The following is a 21,540-nucleotide window of genomic DNA, read 5'->3' as shown; positions in this document are numbered from 1 at the left end:
GCAGTGAAAAGAGTGGTCCTTGTCCCAGTGCAGGGACAGGGGTCACCTCCCTTATCCTCAAAGACCATCCCTAGCCCTGGGACGCCCATTCCTCAAGCCACCGTGCTTCCCTGCAGGCTCCACAACACCGAACAGGCTCAGCAGGAGGTATGTGCAAGGGAAATAGAGAGGTGAGGGAAAGGAGGTGGCAACGGAAGGGAAAACAAGGTTCAGCCATCCATGGATCCGCTGCCCTTGTTCTTGCGACTCAGGGGAAAAGCAGACTTGCTTTGTGGCTGTGTCATCTTACTGGCCAGGTAGATGAACGGCTCAATCAGCGTACGCCGGTCAGCCACAGATACCTCCCACAGCTTCACCTTCTCGCCCTTGGCCCAGTGCTGGGCTGCGTCATGGTCCACCCGGCGCTGCTCCTGCAGGTCACACTTGTTGCCCAAAACCACAATGGTGACCTGTTCAAGAAAGGGTGAGAAGAATCCCTGAAGGTAGCAAATGCAGAGCTGAACAGTGCTGCCTGGCTCTGCCTTGAAGACCCTTGGCACCAGGCCCAGTCCTGCAGCTAATTGCCCCTCCATGCTAAGTCTTTTTAAAACACATTTCCCAGTACTCCCTTCTGGCAGCTTCTCCTCCTGTTTGGGTCTATGTCTCAAACCAGCCCCAAAATGCAAGTGCCTGTTGAGCACTCGCACGCTCAGAAAGCATCCCAGGACAGTAGCCAGTTACAACTGAGAGTCTTATGGAACAGGGACTCCTGTTACTGTCTAGTGACAAGCTAGAGAAAAGGAGTCTCTGGGCGAGAACCTGAACAAGGGGAGCAGATCCCATTCTGCAGTCCCTTTCCCCTGGGATACTCACCTCCTTCTTGTCTTTGGACTTGTCAATCTCCTTCTTGAGGAGTTCCACCCGCTTGAAGGACTCCTTGCTGTCAGTACTATAGACCAGCACGTAGCCGTCCGTGCAGGAGAAGCAGTGCTTGGGAAGCTCCAGGCCGTCCCGCAGGCCCCGCGTGTCATAGAAGCGCACCTGCTCACGCACCCCCCGGTCTGTCTCAATGGAACCCACGTAGATGTCCTCCTGAGTCTCAATCATGTCGGAGCCTGCCAGAGAGGCGGGCAGGGGAGACATGGGGACCCTGGCCAGGGAGCTGGCCCTGGCACAACCCAGAGAACTGTCCTGCAGGGTGTCGTGGGGCAGGACAGAGTCTTTCCTCCACCCCTTCCGCTGGCGTGTTTAGGGGGTCTCCAGGTACAGCCTTGCCCAGGGGGGCCAGGCCCTGCCCACCTGCAACACGGGGCTGTCTGGCACCCAGCGGAGCAGCCAGGCGGGCAGGCCTCTGCCAGGCTCCCTCCCTGTCCCTACACTCACCAACCACATGGTTCCCGTACAGAAGCTGCTCCAGGATGGACGTTTTCCCGACGGAGGCCTGGCCGCACACAACCACCTTGCAGCTCTTCCCCATGCTGCCTCACCGAGGGCCGCTGCAGGAATCCGCCTGCGAAACACGGCTGTCAGGGGAGGGCTGCGGGTCGGGGAGCTGCCAGTGCTGCCCGGTGAGCGCACCCGCAGCCCTGGCCGGGCGGGGACAAGGGCCTAAGGGGACGCCGGAGGCCCAGCCGCAGCTGCCAGCCGCCGGGCGGGTGCCCACAGCCGGCACAGGCCTCAGAGGCGAAGCGGGCCGGAGGGCGGCCTGCAGGACCGCGCACGCCGCGCCCCCGGGACAGCGCTGCGGCCGGGCCGGGCCGAGGGGCTGGCGGGGCCTCACCTGCGCGGCAGCGACAGCAGGGGTGCGGCGGGGCCTGGCGGGCCCACAGCGCCCTCTGCCGGCGGGCGGACCGGGGCCTGCCGGGACCCCGGGCTGCGGTGACAGCGTGTGAGGTGAGGGGCGGGGCCGGGCCGGGCCCAGCCCTGGTGCCCCGTGCCCCCGCCGGTTGCCCGGGCCCGTCCCCAGCCTCCTCATGGCAGGAGGACCCAGGGGTCGCCCCACCCCAGCCGAGTGCCGCTCTTGCCGGCCCGCGCGCCACCGTCGTTGTCAGCGGAAGGCCCGCCCCTTCCGGTGCCGCGCCCGCCCCTGCCCCGACGCCCGTTCCTAGCCCGGCCCGGTGTGGTAAGATGGCGGCGGCGGCTGAGTGCGATGTGATCATGGCGGCGCCCGAGGGACCCGGCGAGCCCGAGAGCGAGGAGGAGACGCGGAGGTAGAGAGGCATTTGTGGGCCGGCCTCGCCCCGCCGGCCGGGGAGGGGGCGGGGCCGGGCTCGGGCTGCGCTCCCGTGGCCGGGTCCCGGCGGGATGGGTAAGGCTGGGGGAGCCGGGGGCGGCCCTGGGTAGCGGGAGCAGGCCGGGGTGGCAGGTCACGAGGCCTTGGTGCGGGGGAGCCGTAGGCCCTTCCCGCGCGGGTCAGCGCCGGGGCCGGCGGGCGGACAGGGCCCCTCCGGCCTCCTTTGCGGGGCCGGCGCGGCGCCCGGCGGGCTGCGGGGCTCGGGTGCGCGCCGGGCTGCCGGCAACTCCTGGCCTGGGGGACGCCGGGCAGGGCAGGGCGCGCTCCCGGGGGCTTCGGCAGGTCCCTGCCCGGGGCGGGCCCCGGGGGCAAAGGCCTTTTGCCGAGCCAGGCTCCTCCCGCAGGGAGGCCATGGCTGCTCCCAGCCGGGGCTCCGCAGCCAGGGCCCGCAGTCCCTCCGGGGACTGTGACATGCCACATGCGGTGCAGGGCTGTGCTTGCTGCCGGGTGACGCTTTATTTTGGGATGTCTGTGCTGCACGTGCCATGTGAGCTCTTAGGGCCTCTGTGTGTGCCAGGATTAGAACATACACCCTATAGTGGAGTCAGGCTGTCTTCAGTCAACTAGAGTTTGAGTGTCCTAGAAATATAATTAATATCCTTTCTGTCTCGAGGCCACACGGGCTGGTGTCTGAAGAGAGCTTTCTCCCATTGCCAAGGACGAGGAGGAAAGTATTAAATTGTGGTGTAGAAGGGAAGTTTCAAACTCATAGATTTGCGTGCTCTGCTCTTCTTCATCATACCCAATTCCCTTGGCCCTGGTACCGTTTGAAATCTACACACAGCAGTTTTTATTCTGTCCTGCCTTGCTGTGGATAATGGGAAAAATGTCAGCTGCAGGCGAGTGTTTGGACAGAGTCTTGCTCTGAAAATGTTATCGTAATTAAAGAGCTTCTTCAAGTTCCAGTAGCTGGTTTATTTCTAAAGTGGTCTGGTGCACCTGGCCCAGGGGAGCAGGCAGTGTCATCTGAGGCTGGGGGTGCTGGGAATCCCAACCTTTCTTGCCCGTTTTCTTCTCGAGAGCAAGTGAGCCGGTTCCCGGCAGCAGCTGAGCATTGCAGTCTCTTGCAGGCAGTGAGATGGGAAAGTCCGATGTCTAGGAAACTCTGCTGGTGCTGCAGCATTGAACACTGGCAGTTGGTTATCTCCTGGGGAACTGGGGAGGAGAGAACTATTTCTGTAGAAGGTGAGGCAATTGCTCCAGAAAATTATTCAGTGGATGGAATTAACAGGAGGAAACAAAACTGAAAGTGGCCTCTGAGGAATAGTATTTTCAAAATAATATTGATGGCCCGAGGTGTTTTGTGCTGCTTGTTTACTGTCAGAAATTGAAGGCTTAAAGGGAGCCGTGCTCAGAAGGAGCTGGCTTCCTGGTGATGTCATTCTAATGAGTTAAATTAGATGTTGCTGAAGAGGCACCTGGATGTTGTGCATAGAATACTGACAAATTGCATGGCCTGTAAAGTTGGGAAAGCCCTGTTTACGGGTAAGTCATTCCTTGCCCCAGGCTAATTAAATGTGGTGTTTGAAATGTTAAAAATATCCAAACGTAAAAACCATGCTGAAGGCACAGTCATCTTCTGATAGTGACCTCTAATGTTACCCTTCCTTCCTCCTTCCCAAGTTTCATTGCAGAAGCGATGGGCGCAGGAAACCAGTCATCAACAGGATGATCTTCTTGGGAAAGGCTGAGCAGGTGCAGAAATAGAAGAATTCATGGGCAGTGTTCAGTCCTCGCCCTGCTCTGAGAGGAAGGTTCAGCTGTGAAGAGTCTTGCGCATCTGGGTTTTTCTTGGTGTAATAAGGCCAGTGCTGTAGTTTGTGATTATTACCACGCGATGCTTTTGTTAGGTGCTTTCACAATGTTTCCGGTTTTTTGTGGTTGTTGGAATATTACTCCTTTATTTTGCTAAAATAGAAACGTGTGGATAGGAGATGATTATTCTACTTCCAGTTATTCTCTTTGGTTGCTCAGAAAGTGCAGGCCTTACACACTCATGCCTTTCTGCCACCCAGGGCTGATTTCTTGGGGTCCTGTGCATTAACCTCTTCTCTACTTTGGCCCTTCCTAGATTACATCAGCTGCTTAACTTCTGTAGTTCAATTAATCTAATGTAAATTAGGGTGATAGTCACTGTATTAGGGAGAGTAGTTGGAGGCTTAATTAGGTGTCTAATGTTTGTAAAACATCTTGAATGGTGTAAGGGCTATGCAGGCAGTCCACATTAATGGGCATGCACAGACATACGCTTAATCTGATTTAGTACAGCCTTTATGATGTGTCTGTGCTAGCTTCTATAAAAAACAGCAACAATAAGTGAAAACCTTTTCTGAATCATTGCTATAAGTCAGCATCAAGGATTTCCATGTTCTGTACTTCTGTTTAGGACTTCTAATACAACAAGATACAGGTACCTTTGTCTAAATGCATGATTCTGTTCTCTGTGGCTTAGTAAAAATTAGGAGATGAGCAAAAGTGGAGATCTGTATTTCAGAATGATTGTAACAAATGCACTGAAACAGCTGAAAACATGCCAAAAGGCTCACTCACAGGTTGTTTAAGGGACAGGAATAGTGTGTGGTCACAGGATAATTATTGTCTGCTGCTGCCTAAATTGTGGGGGTCCTTATGGAAAAGGGTTGATGTAATTGCATTAATTTTATCTGCTGGGTAGTGGTGCTGTTAGTGCCAGCTTCTCTGCTGGGAAGTATCTAATGAGCAGAGCTTGAGTTGTGGTGTGGTCAGGGACTGGTACACTCCCCAAAAGTCACTCTGTTTAATTAATTTTAAAGGTTTCTAACCCCTGGGGACAGTTTTTTCTCTGGGCCCAGCTGGTCTGCAAGCTTGGGGACTCTTGAGTTTTGCCAGGGAGAATTTCCTTGTCATCTTCCTGGCAGCTCTAGATTCTGTCTGATGTGCGTGCTTAAGGCTGGATCTTTCTCCTCATTCTTCAGCACTGGAGGGTGTGGAAACCCCTTAAAAAGAAATATCTCAAATTGTTTGGAAAATATAATTATGAAATGATCTGCCCAGGCTGCTGCTTTTACAGTGCTTTTGCTGCAGACGTCAGATGTGTTAATGCCTCAATGGGAAATCAGTTACCTTTAATAAAGCAATGAAGGTGAAATTTGCCACACAAAGGAGATTGTACGGAAGTCAAGAAGGTTTCAGACTCTGCCTGACTTTGGGTCACTAGTTAGTTCAAGAGATGTTGCCTGGAGGTTGTCAGGTGTTGGTGAGTACCAAGAGTCTTTCCATTGCTATTTTGCATGAAATGAGCTGCATCTTGGCCAGGCTCCCCAGGAATAAATGTCATGACTTGACTGCTCTCACAGGGAGCGCTGGCAGGAGCGGGGGGTTGTCTCAGCTGTAGGGGCACCGTTGGTGGATAAGCGTTGTTACGGGATAGCATGAAGAAGGTTCCACTGTTCCTGTTCTGCTTGTAAATGGGCACTTGAGTTTCCCAGGATGTAAATCTAGCCTATTTTACTAATATGTAATTACTTTACAACCTTATGATAATATGAAGAAGAAGCAGAAGCTGCTCACGTAGTTGCTTGCTCTCTCATACATTTGCGGAGTATTTGAATACTCTCAGTTAAGTAGTCGCTTTATACAGTATGAAAAGCTGCTCAGTACCTACAGTTCCAGCCTTTTTCTCTGACGTGAGACATGCTTTTTTAGGGTGAATCATATTGTAGATGCGGTTGTTTTACCATGGAATTCTTACAGCTGGCTGGCTTCCTTCATTTAGGCTTGTGTGGAAAAAAGCAGTCTCTAGCTGGTTCTAGACCCTTCCATGGGTTCTCACGACAGCCATGATGTGACCCTGCCAGAAATGATCATGCCATTGCTATGAATTAGGTTAATACTGAGCTCTGCGAGCAAGGTGTGTTACATAACTGCGCAATTAAAGTCCGGGGCTCGTCAGGCTGTTTTCACTTAGAGCTGCGGGGGGAGGTTTGGTTCATTTCTTGTGGCGTATTTTGGTTCTTGCGGCTTTTGGTCTTCCATGCTTGATTTTGTCCTCAGGTATTGGGAATCTTTTGGAGTGTGTGTCAAGCATATGGATTTTTTTTATGCACCCTCTGGATTAATTGTCAATTATGTTGCTATTGTCTGCTCTTGTGAGAGACTTGAGGCAGGCTTTTGCTGTTATGTTTGTTTCAGTTGGTGAGTCTTTAGACTATCCATGCAGATACTTGCACGTACAGACTCCAGATTTCCCTGGTTTGGGGCATGCTGTGGGTAACTGTCGTTTTCATTTCTGTCTTGCAGCCAGTAGTAAACCCTCTGCTTGCTCAGTGGGGGGTGCTGATGTGCAGAGGAATGTGTTGCGTGGTGCGCTGGTCTACTCTGCGTTCCGTTCGGTTTCTGCTGCAATAGGGTCAGAATGATGCTGTCTAGCTGCAGAGTGTGATCACAGTATATGTTATATGTGATTTTGTGTTTTGGTTTTGGGGACCTGCTTTTGCATCTGCAGCTTTCCTCCATGCACCAGAGGCAGAAAATACAAACACTAGTAATGGGAGATCTAGAGAGATAGAGAGACAGAGATATATTCCCTCTAAATTCACTCTAAATACTGAGACAGAGTGTAAAGCCTAACCTGGAGGAAGGGTCTCTAAAGCGTGCAGGAAAGTATACCCTGTATATCTCTGTGGCCCATGTAGTGTTTGGCTTCTCTTCTGAGTCCTGAAAGAAGGGAGGGGAGAGTATAGTATGTCCAGTGGCAAATATGACAGCTAATTTTAAGCTCTAGACATCTGCCTGCTTTAAACTGTATTGAGATCATCAAACTTATTTTACCCAAGCAGCTGAGTAACATCTGACAGCTGAGAATCTGGGCTGGATTTCAAACAAAAAAAATGCCAGATAAAGTATCTTATTAAAGAACTGCAGGAATTGCTTAGAAAAGGCAGGTGTGTTCCTTTCGTCAGAGCAGCACAAAAAAGATTGTTTGGCCAGGGCAGGATTTTGGAGCCTTCCTTAAATCCTAGATTTTTGTGAGGTTTTTTCCCACTGTTTCGTAATGGAGACAGGAAATTAAGTAGGAGTGGGGGTCGAGAGAGCAAGTCTGCCACCTGCTTAAGTGCTGAATTTCTGTAGCTGTGTAATATTGCTGTGAGTGCATGTACCTGTGTGCACAGGGTCTGCGCCAGCACTCCTGGACCTAGCAGGTGCTGTTTGCGCAGATACCCAAAGTTTCCAACAGCTTAGAAAATGAGGTGCATTGCAAGGTGGGTCTGCTTTCGTTCTCGTTAGGAGCTGGGGTGGGAGGGGTGGAAGCCACGATCAGCGCTTGAGCAGTGTGCGGAAGCTCTGAGGAGGAGGCAGAAGTTGTTAGGCAAACGTGGGATTGTGTCACTGGTGCGCGGGATGGCTGCTTCTCATAGCTCTTCTGTTCCGGGAACAAGCAGGGGCTGAGCTTTCGGCAGGGCACGGGGAATAGAGGGAGCCTTGTGGTGGTTCCTTCTCCCACCAGGCAGGCAGTGACCTTGCGCGGCACCCTCTGAGCCTCTGGGTGTGCGAGGGGAGCAGCGGAACACGCGCCTGCTGCTTGCCTTGATGGCAGGTCACCACTCTAGGGTGACAGGGGCTGTAGCACTTGAAGAATTGGGGGTCCTGACAAACACTATAAAAGAGAAAAAATTTACTACCTTGCCAGGAGAAAGTTACTCCAAACAGTCCCCTCCTTGTGAGCTCATGGTGCACGCAAGCAAAGACAGACAAGCTTCTTCCCGAGACCCTTGGTGCAACTCTTCCCTGTCTTCTGCCTCCAGCATGGAGAGGCCCTGAGAAGACACTAACCTCCCCTCACAAAGAATCCATTCAGCCTGCATCGCATTTTTAGCAAAGCACGATTCTTCTTCAGTTTCAAAAGTAGCAAGTGGGGAATGCAGCCTACATCAGTGCGAGATGCAGAATGATCTCATTCAGGCTGCAGCATCTGTTTGGATTAAAACAATTACCAGTGATATCAGGAGATCTGCATTTTTTTCTTGTTATAGCCAGAGACTGTGGTAAACAAGAACTGTTTTCTTTGTGTGCTTTCTATGTCAGTGGAGCACAACTGGGGAGAGATGCTTCTGTTCTGTGTCTAGGATCTTAGACCACAAGCCTTGAGTTTCCAGCAACTGTCTTTGCCTTCATGCTTTGGAGGCAATTTGCTTTTTCTTTCACAATCTTTGTTTCATCATTGAGCTTTAAGCCATGTGAGCACTAGAAATACCTGTGCACTTCTTTCCTGCTAGTGTTATCTGATGTGTTGTGACTTGTTGATATATCAATCTGTGTTAAAGTAAATGCTCAAAAGGAAAACAGACTAATAAAAAAAGAGTGGAAAACAGACTAATAAAAAAAGAGTAGAAAACAGTAATTCTTGTGTTTACGTGTTTTCTCTAGCATCTCAGAACACCAATGCTTTGTGAAAGTTGGTTTTGCCATGTATGTGTTTTCTTTCTTCTGTTTTCCCAGCTCTTCCCAGCAGTTTGTTGGCAGACAGGGTGTTCTGGCACCCAGCCCTTTAGCTGTATCTATTAGATGATGCTTCCTCATAACATGACAGGTAAAGTTGCTAAAAGACTTGTGAATCAGGGACTGGTATGCTAAGCAGGTTACAGTGGTGGCTCAGATGAATTCTGCCGTTAATAGTGTTCATCCTTTTCTTAAACTGTGCGACAGAGGGCTTCTGAGGGAAGGTACTTGAATAGGATCTGTGGTTTTATTTTTCCATTTACGATTACAGAAACAAGAGAATAAAGCTTTGGTTAAACTACTTACTGACAAGATCCCAGAAGTACAGAATTGCTGATTATTTTTTCCACTGTATTTTGAATGTTTGATCTGTAATATTCAAAAAAGGTGGTTATGTTTGGACACATTTTTAATCACGCGAAGTATGAGTCCTGCCACTTGTGATACAGATCCATCCAACAGGCACATAATCATGTCTAGATCTTGTGGCCCTAGGGAGGGAGGAACACGGAGGGGTGCTGTACTGGCAGCTGCCTGCTGCTCAGATTCTGGCAGTGCTCTGGCTTCTGAGGAAGAACAAGGCTGCAGAACAAGCACCTGCCGTGGGCGTGATGGTGGGAAAGATGGGGCAGAGGAGGTACAGGAGTTTCCCATCTCAGATGGGCGAGTTCATCGTTTGCTGGAACAGGAGCGGATATAGTGGCGATGAACTGAATCCGGGAGCTGTGACAAGACCCTTCCGAGGCACTGGGGTACGTGCGCTAACCTGTTTCTTTGCCACCCGGTTACTTATTCATCTTATTTCGAATAAATACAGCAATGTGGCTGCATGTTCTTTCTGTTGCTTGACTTCAGCAGAGTTACAGCAGAGGTGCATCTGCTCTGTTGCCAGGGTGTAGCTGATAGCAAAAGTTAAAAATGGAAGTGAAGAGCACCCACTTCAGCTGTGGCCCGCGGGCCCTCGGTGTGGCAGCTCCCTGTGTCTATTGTTTTGCCAGCTGGCAAAACTGTGCTGGTTCAGTGAAAACAACCCTTTGCATGAGTCGGTTGTGTGGGAATGGCCAATGGCAAGCCTGAACGAGTGTAAAAACATGTGAACTTGTTTCAACACAATTCCCTTTGTTCTGTCTCCAGTAGGCTTGCTGAACATTGTTCTCGTTCACTGGCGGGGTCCCCCCTCCTTGTTTCGGCTCCTACAATGCCTTTGCCGAGATGTGCCCTGGGAGCATCGGGGGGCTCTGGCAGCGCTTCCCCCTCAGCGAGGACACTGCGGCTTGAGTTCAGTCTGTCCTGGGTTGGCAGCTTCGTAGTGAGGGCAGCTTCCAGTAGATAAATGCATTTCTTGCATGAGGATCTGATCTCTAGGTACTTCCAAAATAAAAATGCTAAGTGGTGGTCAACTCTGACCAAATCTGCTCTGCACCTCAGGTCTTTTTTAGTATAATGAAAGAGGCTTCTCACTATGGTACGTTCTAACAATACGTCTTCTATAGTAAGAGCCCCTTTTCCACTATTTGAGTGTGTTGTAGCTACAACCTTCAGTGAAGGTAGCCAACTTCTGTCCTGTTAGGTTTGTTAAGAATGTAATTTGTGAAAGACAAAAGCCTTTGCTTCCTCTGGGAAAAACCCAGTCCTGAAACATGCCCAAAGCTGCATCTAATTTTTGAGAGTATTGTAAAAGCATACAGAAGTATAGAAGTGGATCGCTTGCGTTGTACCTCTGTGATAGATTAGCCTAATTTTTTAAAGGTAAAGATTATCTCTGTGTTTATAGTACCTGGTAAACTGAAGACTGGCTCTGACTCAGGCCTTTGACTCTTACAGTAGTGTTGCTAGATGCAGAAATAGAGCTTCTCAGCCCTGAGAGCAATTGAACAGCTCATGTTTGTTCTGGAGTTGGATGGAGGTATTTGTATGTAAAAGGTCCTGTATTGCTGCATTCTCTGATTTGGCTTGCTTTTGTTTACCTTGGATTTCCCTGTAAATCACTTTCCTGCAGCAAGTGGTACAAAGAGACATCTTCATTTCTGGATCCTTCTTTCAAGAAAATGCTGAAGCCAACATTTCAGCGCAGCCTGGAACTGACCCATGTTTGAGCCTGCAAGTGTGACTCTGCTCTGGCAGACTGCGGGGTCGCCCAGCTATGTTAGCTTCCTTGGCTCCTGCTTCATCGCTTCAGCAAAGGCTGGTTCAGATCAGTTGGCAGTCACACAAGAGGAATAAGATGACCTGTAATAATCAACTTCAGCTGTACTGCTTGTGATAGGGTCATTTCCCCTGTGCAGGTGATCCCCGCGGCTGGGCTGCTCTGGCAGAAGATTGCTAGTTGTTGAAGGAGAGAGTAGCTGGGGCTTGTGGATATGCTGGCTGGGTCCCTTGTGGGACATGAAGGATGGAGTCTGAGCTGGTCTTTGTTCTGATGGTTAGAATTTGTATTTGTCTGGGGCCAGAGTTCTGGTTGTGCAAGTGCTCTGGAGAGTGGACAAACAGCGTCTGTCGCTCTGGCTACAGCAGTGAAGTCCCACAAGCATAATGCAAGCCTTGACTGCTGAATCTTGGAGTGGGGTGATGCTTCTTTTGAGCTGGCCTCATAGTTTTTACATGTTAAACAGTCTAGGAGGCGAAGCAAGTGAATTAAATCACTGAATTTAATTTAGTGAAGCTGAATTAAACTTCAGCAGCATGGTACTAGTGCCCTCTCAGACTGCTTATCTAAAATGGTGATGGGAGAAGAGAGAGAAGGGTTTAATTTCCTTCAGGGGAAACTTTGCTTTCAAGAGTTTAAGGGATGCTGCTTTAAACCATATGTTGTGTGTTTTTAAATGTCCTAAACTGTCTCTGCAAATGCGTGCTCTTGAGTGTGAGGACTATTTCTGGACCTGTTGCCAAGGCAGTGCCAAGCTTCTACTTGAGGTTTGCACTCCTATTTCTCTTTGATTTAGCTGTCTTTTGAATGTAGAAATTGTTCTTGTCCTTGTTTCTTAAGTATGTGGGACTACTTCTGAAAGGTAGACAGCACTCTGTTTATTGACTTCAATGACTGCTGAGGTTATGCAGCACCTCACAGCAGCAAGCTGGCTTGATGAACCTTGTACAGCTGAGTTTTGCTTGACTCTAGAAGCCAGTGCATCTGAGACCGAAGGGAGAGTGCCCAACGGTGGCTTTAGTTGGCTATTGCATTCCTGTAATGTTCAGCTAGGTTATATCCCTGAGTATCCCTGTTCGTGGCCCTGGTAAAGTGATGAAGTATCTGAGAGCCAGCAGGACATGAGGTGCACGGTTTTCCCCTGAGCAGTGGATACAGAGGAAATACCAGCTGCGGGTGTTTCGGAGCACTGAAGAGTTACACTAAGATTGCTTGGGGACCAAATGCGTGGTCATGGTCAGAATGTTCTGATGATCAATTCCTCTTAAAAGGTGGTGTTTTCCTTCCTTTCAGAGAAGCAGAATCATTCAAGGAACAAGGAAATGCCTACTATGCCAAGAAAGATTACAATGAAGCATACAACTATTACACAAAAGCCATAGGTGAGAAAAGTTGGTGATTAATATTAACATTTGCTGAATACCATGTTCAAAAATTAAAGCTGGTTATTGATTTAAAATACACCAGCAAGGTTTCTAAGAGCACATGCTGGATGAAAACATTTTGACTGTTTTAGTTACCTTGCAAAATTTTACCAGATTGATAACGCAAGTCAGTGCCAATGTGGGTGATTGCAGCAGTTCTTTGTTTCTCCTCCAGCCAAGATATTCTTAACATGAAACCAATCCAGCTTTCCCTCTAACGCAGGGTCAGCAGTGCTGCCAGACTGAACACCACACTTTTGTTCTAGATGAGTTAATTCCTGTATATAGTATGGGGAGCAATAATTTTATGACTTGCTATTCAAAACGGCTGCTTGATCACCATGTGTCATCTTAAGCAACTCAGGTGACATGTTATAAATTGGGAGGAAATGTGAATTTTTTTAATCCAACGATGGCTTTTTAATATGTTCTACAAGCTATATAGCCGCTTGCGTTACACTAACAGTGAGTGCTCTTACATCTTCTCCAGATACCTGTCCTAATAATGCCAGTTATTATGGTAACAGAGCTGCCACACTCATGATGTTGGGGAGATTCCGAGAAGCACTGGGAGATGCTCAGCAGTCTGTCAGATTGGATGATAGCTTTGTAAGGGTACGTGGAAAACTTCATGCTTCTTATTCATGTCTGAATACCCTTGTCTCCACCTCCAGCTCTTGCATCTCCCTTTTAACTGTCTTCTCAGGGCCATCTACGGGAAGGGAAGTGCCATCTTTCCCTAGGGAATGCCATGGCTGCCAGCCGCTGCTTTCAACGAGTTTTAGAACTGGATCATAAGAATACCCAGGCACAGCAAGAGGTAGGAGTTCTTCAAAATTTAAATATTCCCAGTAGATGGGGCTGTCAAAGGGAATGGAATGAACTGGTAAGTCTTTTGCTTTGAATTTGCAAGGTGGAATCACAGTCATCGTTAGTAATGACTGTTTGCATGCTGTGAGGTAACGGGGAAAAAAATGAGATGCTGTCACAGCCTCTATATCTGTTTTTCAGTAGACCACCAGGTTGTGTAGTTACTTTTGTGTGTGATTGTCTCTTCTTAGCAGAAGAGCATGGAGGCTAAGTTGGTGTTTCACCAGCGCTCCAGAGGAGAAATGGTGAATGGTGGTGAGGGAGCACAGAAACGGGTGATGCAGCATGTAGAAGGCTGCTGCCACTTTTGTAGCTCATTCACAGGGGTACATTTTCCTGGGCTACCAGTTAAGTCGCTTGATTTCAAACTGATTTTAATGCTGGCATTAAAATTATTCATGTAATCTGCATTATTTTTCCATGGTTTGCGATAGTTTTTGCTCTGGCACTTTAGGGATTGGCTGCTTAAGTGCTGCTTGATGGTGTTTCAGACCAGTGTCCTGCCACACTTGCTGTGTTCTCCTGTCTTTCAGCTGAAGAACGCCAGTACTGTGCTTGAGTATGAAAAAATAGCTGAAGTGGATTTTGAGAAACGGGATTTCCGGAAGGTGAGATTAACTTGATTGTTTCCTGTAGCATTATGAACTCACATATTTTACCTGGCCAGTTCAGCCAGATGCATGTCTGATTTCCCTGCCTAACATTAGCTGGGCCCTAATGGGAGGTGCTGTACAACATACTCTTGTATTGAAGCAGGGCTGTCTTGTGAACTGTAATAGTTGTGAAAATGGCAGACCTCATGCTCTCTTAGCACTGAACGAATGAATAGTGAAGAGGGTGACTGGCTCCAGCTGAACATCCTCTATTACGGTTTGCTTTGCAGGGTGAGTGGAGCCATGAATGAGCTGTTCGATACAGATTTTGTCAGCAGCAGCATTCGATCACGCTTTGCTCTTAAAATGTATATCCAGGATTCGTCTTTCTCAACTCCTTAATAAAAAAAAAAAGGCAGTTTCTGCCAGTATTATGGTGAGGGTCATTGAAGGAGGAACGCAGATCTGCGTGGGGCATCCTCCATTACTGTTTCCAAATCTTTCTTCCCAAGGGCTGTAACAGGATGCAGCGGGTACTGACCTGATGCAAGAAGAAAGGACAGCATGAAATCTGAAAGGCACCAAACACTTCTCATGCAACTGTTTCTGTTCAGTGGATGCATGTAAGGCCCAAGTTGAGCCCAGAAAGGAGGCTGTCCAGCACATTAAGTTTATTGTTCAGGTCACTGACTCTTAGGCTAAGCTCAAGATTTTGGAAGGGTAAATGTCAGCTTCGCATCACTTGGTAATGAGGTGCAAATGGGGTCAATCTGGATTTTGTGTGTAGGAGTTGCCCTGCCTGTATTGCATGTTCTGGGCTTTTGCATCTGTCCCTTCACTTCTGCCATCTCACTCCTCTGGGGAGGCTCACATGAAATGTGATCTTTGTTTCTGGACCTCTTGTTCCTTCCTCACCCAGAAGCCACTGGCTTCTCAGTCTGGAGCACAGTGCTTCCCACAGCGGGCAATCGTGATGTCACGGGCCGGGGAAGCAGATGAACCTTGGTGGAACAATGACCCTGTTCTTGTGCAGATGTCCCCACCAGAGGCACAGGGATGGAAAAGACCTATTAGATCACGCTGCCCATTGCAGTCGGACCAGTGTAAGATCAGTCCCTGCACTGTACTTTTTTGTGTTTTGTCCAGTCCCAACTGTCTCAGTCCTTCCCACATGTCTTTATAGTGCGGGAAACAGGGCCAGAATTGTCTTCCTTGGCCTTTTCTTTAGGGCCTACAGTTTCAGAAGAGTTAAAGGGATGGACCTTCTACAGGTATCCCTTGACTCTTCTGAGTAGTGCTATGTCATAGTAACGTAGCAGGTGCCACAGACCTTTGTACACAAAGCCCTTTAAAAGACAGGACAAAAAACCTGCACATGAGGGAAATTTTCTGCTGAAATGTCTCCGGCAGCAGAGGGAACAGGTGTCTGCACGCTTATTTTCCTGTTCAAAGACAAATATGAAATCTCGAGTGTGGTAATGGTGCAGCCTTTAAAACTAGGCCTTTGGCTATTTGCTTTGCTCACATTTGTATTTTTTCTCACACCAGGTTGTATTTTGCATGGATCGTGCTTTGGAGTTTGCTCCTGCTTGTCACCGATTCAAAATCCTCAAGGCCGAATGTTTAGCATTATTGGGTCGCTACCCAGAAGCACAGTCTGTAGCAAGGTGAGTGTCTTAAGGTCTAGAGTTTGAGTAACAGCTGGTGGTGCGTCCTGGCTGCTGCTTGTTTTCCACAGCCCAAAATGAATGAGGGAATATAAAAAAGCAATAGTCCTTAATGCAAATTGTGATGAGGAAGAGTGCATTAATTTATCCCCTTTAAAGTTAATCTTACTGGGAAGCTGTGTTTAAGCTCAGTTAATAACCAGCGGTCTTGCTTGAGCAAGTTCCCCTACTTTTTACACATCTGTACCACAGACTTGATAAAATAACTAAATATCCCAGTGGAGAAAGAGTGCTTTTGGAGATCAGAGGGAAACTGGAATAGCGAAACATTTCATTTTTTAATGTGTCTGTTACAGTGACATCTTACGAATGGACTCAACAAATGCCGACGCTCTGTATGTCCGTGGTCTCTGCCTTTACTACGAGGACTGTATTGAGAAGGCAGTGCAGTTCTTTGTCCAAGCGCTCAGAATGGCTCCTGATCACGAGAAAGCATGTCTTGCCTGCCGAGTAAGTTGTGGATACTGGGGATGGGACTGCAAAATTACCAGGATTTTTTTTTTTTTTTAATCCAAGCACCTAACTTGATTCTGCTGGATCAATCCCTTCTCTCTCAACATTATCATTCCCCAGATCTCCACTAGCAAGTAGTATGTCCAGTCCTTCCCAAAGACAACCAGCTGCTGCTTTAGTTAAAGCTGAATTGCTAGAAGCTCTTTCTCGGAAGACTGTGATGCTTTGAAGACTGCCTCCCTTTCATTCTTCTTTGCTCCTTGATCAGATATAGGAGCAATAAAACTAGGTCTGTCAGTTCTAAAAACTTCTGACTTTCAGATTCAATATTAGTGCCTACAGGTTGACTTGCATTTAAACGTTGTTCCTTTTATGTTGCTCCTTCCCTCATTTCTACTCTGTGGTAATTCTTTGACTGACTTTTTAAATCTGTTGACTTGTATAAGATCTCGAAAAGTGAGGTCCCATTTTTTTTAAATACATGATTTTTTTTTTTTTTTTAAATACATACATTTACTTCACTCTTACATTGTTGCCTTAAACATTAGACAACCTTTGCTCCTGGGGAGAATGCCTGTACCTGGCACTGGCTGTTCCTTAGCACTTCTCTCGGGGGAAAAGCAAAATGCTTACAGCTCGTTTCAGCTGCTGTAGCCAGGCTGTGACTTTTGTATCTTTTAATGGTGTCTGAAACCAAGTTAGAGCACTTATGTTTGAGGACCTTCACCCAGCAAAATAAGGTGCTTGGTACCCCTGAATCACTTACCTAATGTCCTTATCCAGGGTATGTTTTCTTTCAGAATGCCAAAGCACTTAAAGCAAAGAAAGAAGATGGGAATAAAGCATTCAAAGAAGGAAACTACAAACTAGCATATGAACTGTACACAGAGGCACTAGGAATAGATCCAAATAACATAAAAACAAATGCCAAACTCTACTGCAACCGGGGGACGGTTAATTCAAAGGTAAGAAATGGTCACCTGGCAGGTAGTCTTGCATCATATTCCTCACCACGTAGTTTACAAATTGCAAATCGATTATTCTGGAAATTATAGGCTTCTCTGGCTGCTCGGGCAGCTGGATCTTTCTAGTGCTGTAGGCAGTGTTTCAGGTTTTTGTACTTGCACAATGGTTGAGTCTGTTCCAAACAGCCAACAAAGTTGACTCGTGAGGAAACAAAACTCGAATACTTGGGCTGTGCAGAGTGGGAAAGAGAGGAGGAATGTAGTTTAGCCTTATCTTAATCAGCATAAAGGCATCCTTACTTGTTTCCTTCCCGGAAACATCTTCTCTTATTCTCCTTGTAGATCATGTGTCTTGCTTTGTTTTTTGATCTAAAAAAATATTCCCTAATTAAAAAACCCTGGATGCTTTTTCCAGGTTTGCAGTTGCATTTTAGTCATGCTGTTTGGATCATTCTCAGGAAGGCCCTTGTTTCCAAGTGCATTTCTTAAAGAGAAGCACCACATAGTTCTACCATTTCACTAGCCAAGCTTCTAGTTTTTCCCTAGGGAATGCAAGCTTTGTCTTTTTGGGGAATTGCAAAAAATTTCCCAGATGCAGACACACAAAACAGTGAGATTTTCCTAGATTCTTTACACCTTTCAGTTGCCTAAAGTCATAATGCTATTTAGTGGAATTTGTTCTTTGATTGGGATTAACTTAACTTCCATCTGACATTGTAGCTTAGGAAACTTGAAGAAGCAATAGATGACTGCACGAATGCGGTAAAACTGGATGACACGTATATCAAAGCGTACTTGAGGAGAGCACAATGGTAAGTAGACCTTTATAATGGACATGCTGAGCAGGTTTGTGGGTAGGAACCTCCTCCCTACAGCACTGAGTGACAGGGATAACGAATCTGAAACTTAACTGAATAAAAGGTTCTGTCTTCAGGGGCCCTGAGTTTGTCCCTCTTTCTTATGCTCACCAGGAGACAGGGGAAGCTCTGTGTAGTCTGTCCTGCCTACGTGGATCTGGGACTGCCTATTGATGGTTGTATTTAGGCAGGATTTATTCTAAAGCTTGACTTAATATGATTTATAGACTAACGTAAGATTAAGATGTTCTGTCCCAGAGAGCCTCCCTCTCAAGCTTTTTTGTAAGGGCTGGTGCACATAAGAGATCCTATCCTGGCAGAGCCGTTCATGTTTCCAACAAACCAGATTTTGAAATGGGATGCCCTGCCTCCCGTAAAGGAGAAATCAGCTGAGACTGTACGTATTTCAGCCATAGATAATGCTACAGTGTGGCGCAGTGACGCTGAGCAAGTTGTACAAAGGATGCTCGGGTGTCTATGTCTGCTTTGGAACTTGGCACCAACCAAGGAAGTAATCAAAGCTCTGGTCTGACTGTGGATTTAATTGCTACTTTCCTCAATACTGATTATTCCCCAGTTTGTGGTAAAGCTGCCCGGCTTATAGATGAACCACAACTGCTTTTGCAGCCTTCCTGTTGTGCATTCATTTTAATTCGCAACCTTCAGTGTTCTTCTTGAGCTCCATCTCAGTAATTGCTAACTTACAGTAAGTAGCTAATATGAGTAAGGCTGAAATGCCAATAGATGGACACATTTCCCTCTCTTTGAGGTGCCAACATTGTCACTAACTAGCATTGCTAGTGTACAACTTTGCACCAGCTTCCTTGAAGTCTTGCTGGCTGGTGTGAGTTCCTTTGGCTGGATAAAGTAATTATCAGATCATTGAAGTAGAACTTGTGCTGCCAAATGAGATTGCCGTCTCCACTTGGAGCCCAAAGTACAAGTTCCCATGCCAGCATTTCCCACAAAGCAGGTGTCTTGGGCTTCCAGTCAGTCTAGCAGTGACGCTTTGTGGGTCCCTCCAGTAATTCCTCTCTGCAGTCCAGTGCGCACCTCTTCCTGTGAAGCACACCTTGGCCACCATTGTTTCTTTCCACAGTTACATGGACACAGAACAATATGAAGATGCTGTAAGAGACTATGAAAAGGTTTATCAGACAGAAAAAACAAAAGGTGAGCATATTGACATTCTTCTTGTGCGCATAAGGTTCCCTTAACTGGCCTTTTTTTGTTGTTGCTTTTGTTTGCCTTTTCCCCCCACAATATGCTCTGATTTGCAGCCTTCTACCCCAGCAGGACAATACTGGAAAACTCCTCAGAAGCACTCAGAAATGCCTGTCTCAGAATCTGGTTTCTCTCCCAACACTGAATGCTGAGAAGATAATTTAGCTTGTAGCTGAAGCAATGCACTAGATTCAGAATATCTGGTTATGGTTCTCGTTCTTAACTGCTGTCTTGCTTTTTTAGTAGCCTGAAATGAAATGGCCAGAGTAACATTAGTCCTCGTGGTTCAGTGTTTAACTGCATTTGGAAACAGCCTTAAGGGGACAGTGAGGCTTTAATTAACTACCTGACTGTAAATCCAAGTGGATTGGTTACTTGTGGCACTTGAATCCTTCAACATGTTGGTCTTTAGCCTCCTAAAAGCAGGAGGCTGTGCCTGACACTAAAGCTGCTTTTCTTTGGCATTCACTTCTTTCTAGAACACAAGCAACTTCTAAAGAACGCACAGGTGGAATTGAAAAAGAGCAAACGGAAAGACTACTATAAAATCCTTGGGGTTGACAAAAATGCCTCTGAAGATGAGATCAAGAAGGCTTACAGGAAAAGAGCACTAATGCATCATCCAGGTACCCATAGTCTGTTATTAGAGTATGCCTTGTTGCTTTGATCCCCTTGCTCCACGCATGTGCCCTACGCAACCACAGGCAGGAATAAATATGAGAGAAGGAGTTTCTTGACAAATAGCGTTTCTGATGCCCCAAAATTATACATGCTGTGACAGTAGCTGGGAGTGTGTAGTGTTTTGCATTTACACTAGAAACTAAAAGCTTCTTTCCTGCTTGTTTTTGTATCCCTAGACCGACACAGTGGGGCAAGTGCAGAAGTACAGAAGGAAGAGGAGAAGAAATTTAAGGAGGTTGGTGAAGCCTTTACCATCCTGTCCGATCCCAAAAAGAAGGCCCGCTATGACAGCGGGCAGGATCTAGAGGAGGATGGATTGAACATGGGAGGTAAGTGTTGCTTAAGATGTTCTACCACGGCAGCCTTTAAAAAGATCAGACCATTTAGAGTCTGCCTTCTCTAAAGCAAACCTCCCACTTGTAATAATTCTGTGAATTGAGTCGGTTGGGTTTCTGAAAGCATTTGAATGGCAGATCTGCACTGAATGTTTCAAGTTGTCCACAGTCTACGTTGTATGGTGGATGTTATCCTTGACTGAGACAGTAGGTAATAGCTGCCATTAGCCAGAAGTCTTTCACAGTAGGTGTAAAATAGCATAATAGAAGGATTGTGGGTCCCTAAATGCTACTTATCCAAGCTTCTTAGAGTGCCCTGTGATCGAAATTATCTGACAAATGTTGGTTTTACCTATTTTCTGCTAGTCAGTGGCGCTGTACTCTGCTGTGTGGCAGTGCTCAGAGCGAGCAAGCTGTTTATAGCTTTTTGTCCATTTGTAAAATCCTTTATGGTCCCTCAATTAAGTGACAATTTCTAAACTGTGAAAAATGTAACTGACTGTTTCACTTCAGCTCGTAACTTCCTTTTCTTCCCCGTAGACTTTGATGCAAATAATATCTTCAAGGCTTTCTTTGGTGGGCCAGGTGGCTTCAGTTTTGAAGGTAGGTGGAAGTGTTCTCCCGTCAGCTTTGGAAACGTAAGTACACAAATCACTTGACAGCTGAGTTTCCCAGCGTGGATGTGGCGTTCAAGGAGAGTGTTTGACTTTTCCATAGAAAAGTATCTAAGCTCTTGGAAAGTTCTGTCTGCACAGCATCCCAGCTGACGGCCGGTTCTGGTTCTGTTGTGTTCAAAAGTGACGAAACAAAGGGGTTCCCTTTTCAAGCAGCGAGTGTAGGCTTTGGCCATCTCCGTGGTGCTTTGCTGCTTAGAGGGAGTTGAGCATAACTTGCGTACAACTGCTGGTGCTGAAGCAACAAAAGGTGATTCTTGGTCAGAAGTCCTGTGCGTACGTATCGCACAGCGCTCTCCTGGTTTCATAACACTGAATCCTCCTGAAGGCCTCTGCCTGCAAATATTTTGAGGTGACTGGAGGCAGTGAAGTGTGTGTTCCTTGTGGTCTTATGTTAAGTGAATTTTGAGTCTTGCACGCTTCGTATACTGTTTACCTTCCTCTTTGTATATCTGCCTCCTTTGCCCATATTATCAGTAGTCCAGTCTTGTTGGAAATTAGCTGCTGGAAATGCATAGCAAAGATCTCGTCTCTTCTACCTGCTCAAATGGTTTTGTTTAAATTAAGTGATTTGACTTGTCATCAAGCTACTGCAGGATAGTAGTTAACCGTATTGTCTTTGAATTTTGAAAGTGCTAATATCTTTCATTTTCTTTTTCAGCTTCTGGGCCTGGAAATTTCTTTTTCCAATTTGGCTAAAAAAACCAACCAAACAAAAACAAACCCACACATACCTGATCTGCTTATTTTAACCTTGAATATGGACATACTTAGACTCCTTCCTTCATCATGTCTCATTGTACTTAGAGCAGTTTCATTTTTCTCAGTTGGAGACCTCTGTT

General features: G+C 47.0%; 2 protein-coding genes across 3 annotated transcripts; one reads left to right on the top strand and one right to left on the bottom strand.

The window, feature by feature from the left end:
* Positions 1-209: 209 nt before the first annotated feature.
* NKIRAS2 (NFKB inhibitor interacting Ras like 2) lies at positions 210-1,456 on the bottom strand (the record flags this gene model as incomplete). Of its 2 annotated transcripts, none has more annotated exons than XM_082010775.1 (3): positions 210-449; positions 853-1,094; positions 1,363-1,456. In XM_082010775.1, 3 exons carry the CDS (start codon positions 1,454-1,456, stop codon positions 210-212), a joined length of 576 nt encoding a protein of 191 aa, XP_081866901.1. The 2 variants fall into 2 exon arrangements, with proteins under 2 accessions (XP_081866901.1, XP_081866902.1); XM_082010776.1 differs by having other exon boundaries at positions 1,021-1,094.
* A 597-nt stretch (positions 1,457-2,053) lies between these two features.
* DNAJC7 (DnaJ heat shock protein family (Hsp40) member C7) lies at positions 2,054-21,397 on the top strand (the record flags this gene model as incomplete). The annotated part of the gene is made up of 14 exons (XM_082010710.1): positions 2,054-2,189; positions 12,189-12,277; positions 12,810-12,934; positions 13,026-13,139; positions 13,723-13,797; positions 15,331-15,449; positions 15,806-15,959; positions 16,763-16,927; positions 17,648-17,739; positions 18,884-18,957; positions 19,488-19,634; positions 19,866-20,018; positions 20,565-20,627; positions 21,360-21,397. The coding sequence occupies exons 1-14, from the start codon at positions 2,107-2,109 to the stop codon at positions 21,395-21,397; spliced, it is 1,491 nt and encodes a 496-aa protein (XP_081866836.1). The 5' UTR covers positions 2,054-2,106.
* Between the last annotated feature and the right edge of the window lie 143 nt (positions 21,398-21,540).

This window comes from Phaethon aethereus (genome assembly GCF_964289735.1).
Source record: "Phaethon aethereus genome assembly, chromosome: 25".
NCBI lineage: Eukaryota > Metazoa > Chordata > Aves > Phaethontiformes > Phaethontidae > Phaethon > Phaethon aethereus.
The sequence above is the reverse complement of the archived record's forward strand: the minus strand, read 5'-3'. Positions and strand labels throughout refer to the sequence as shown.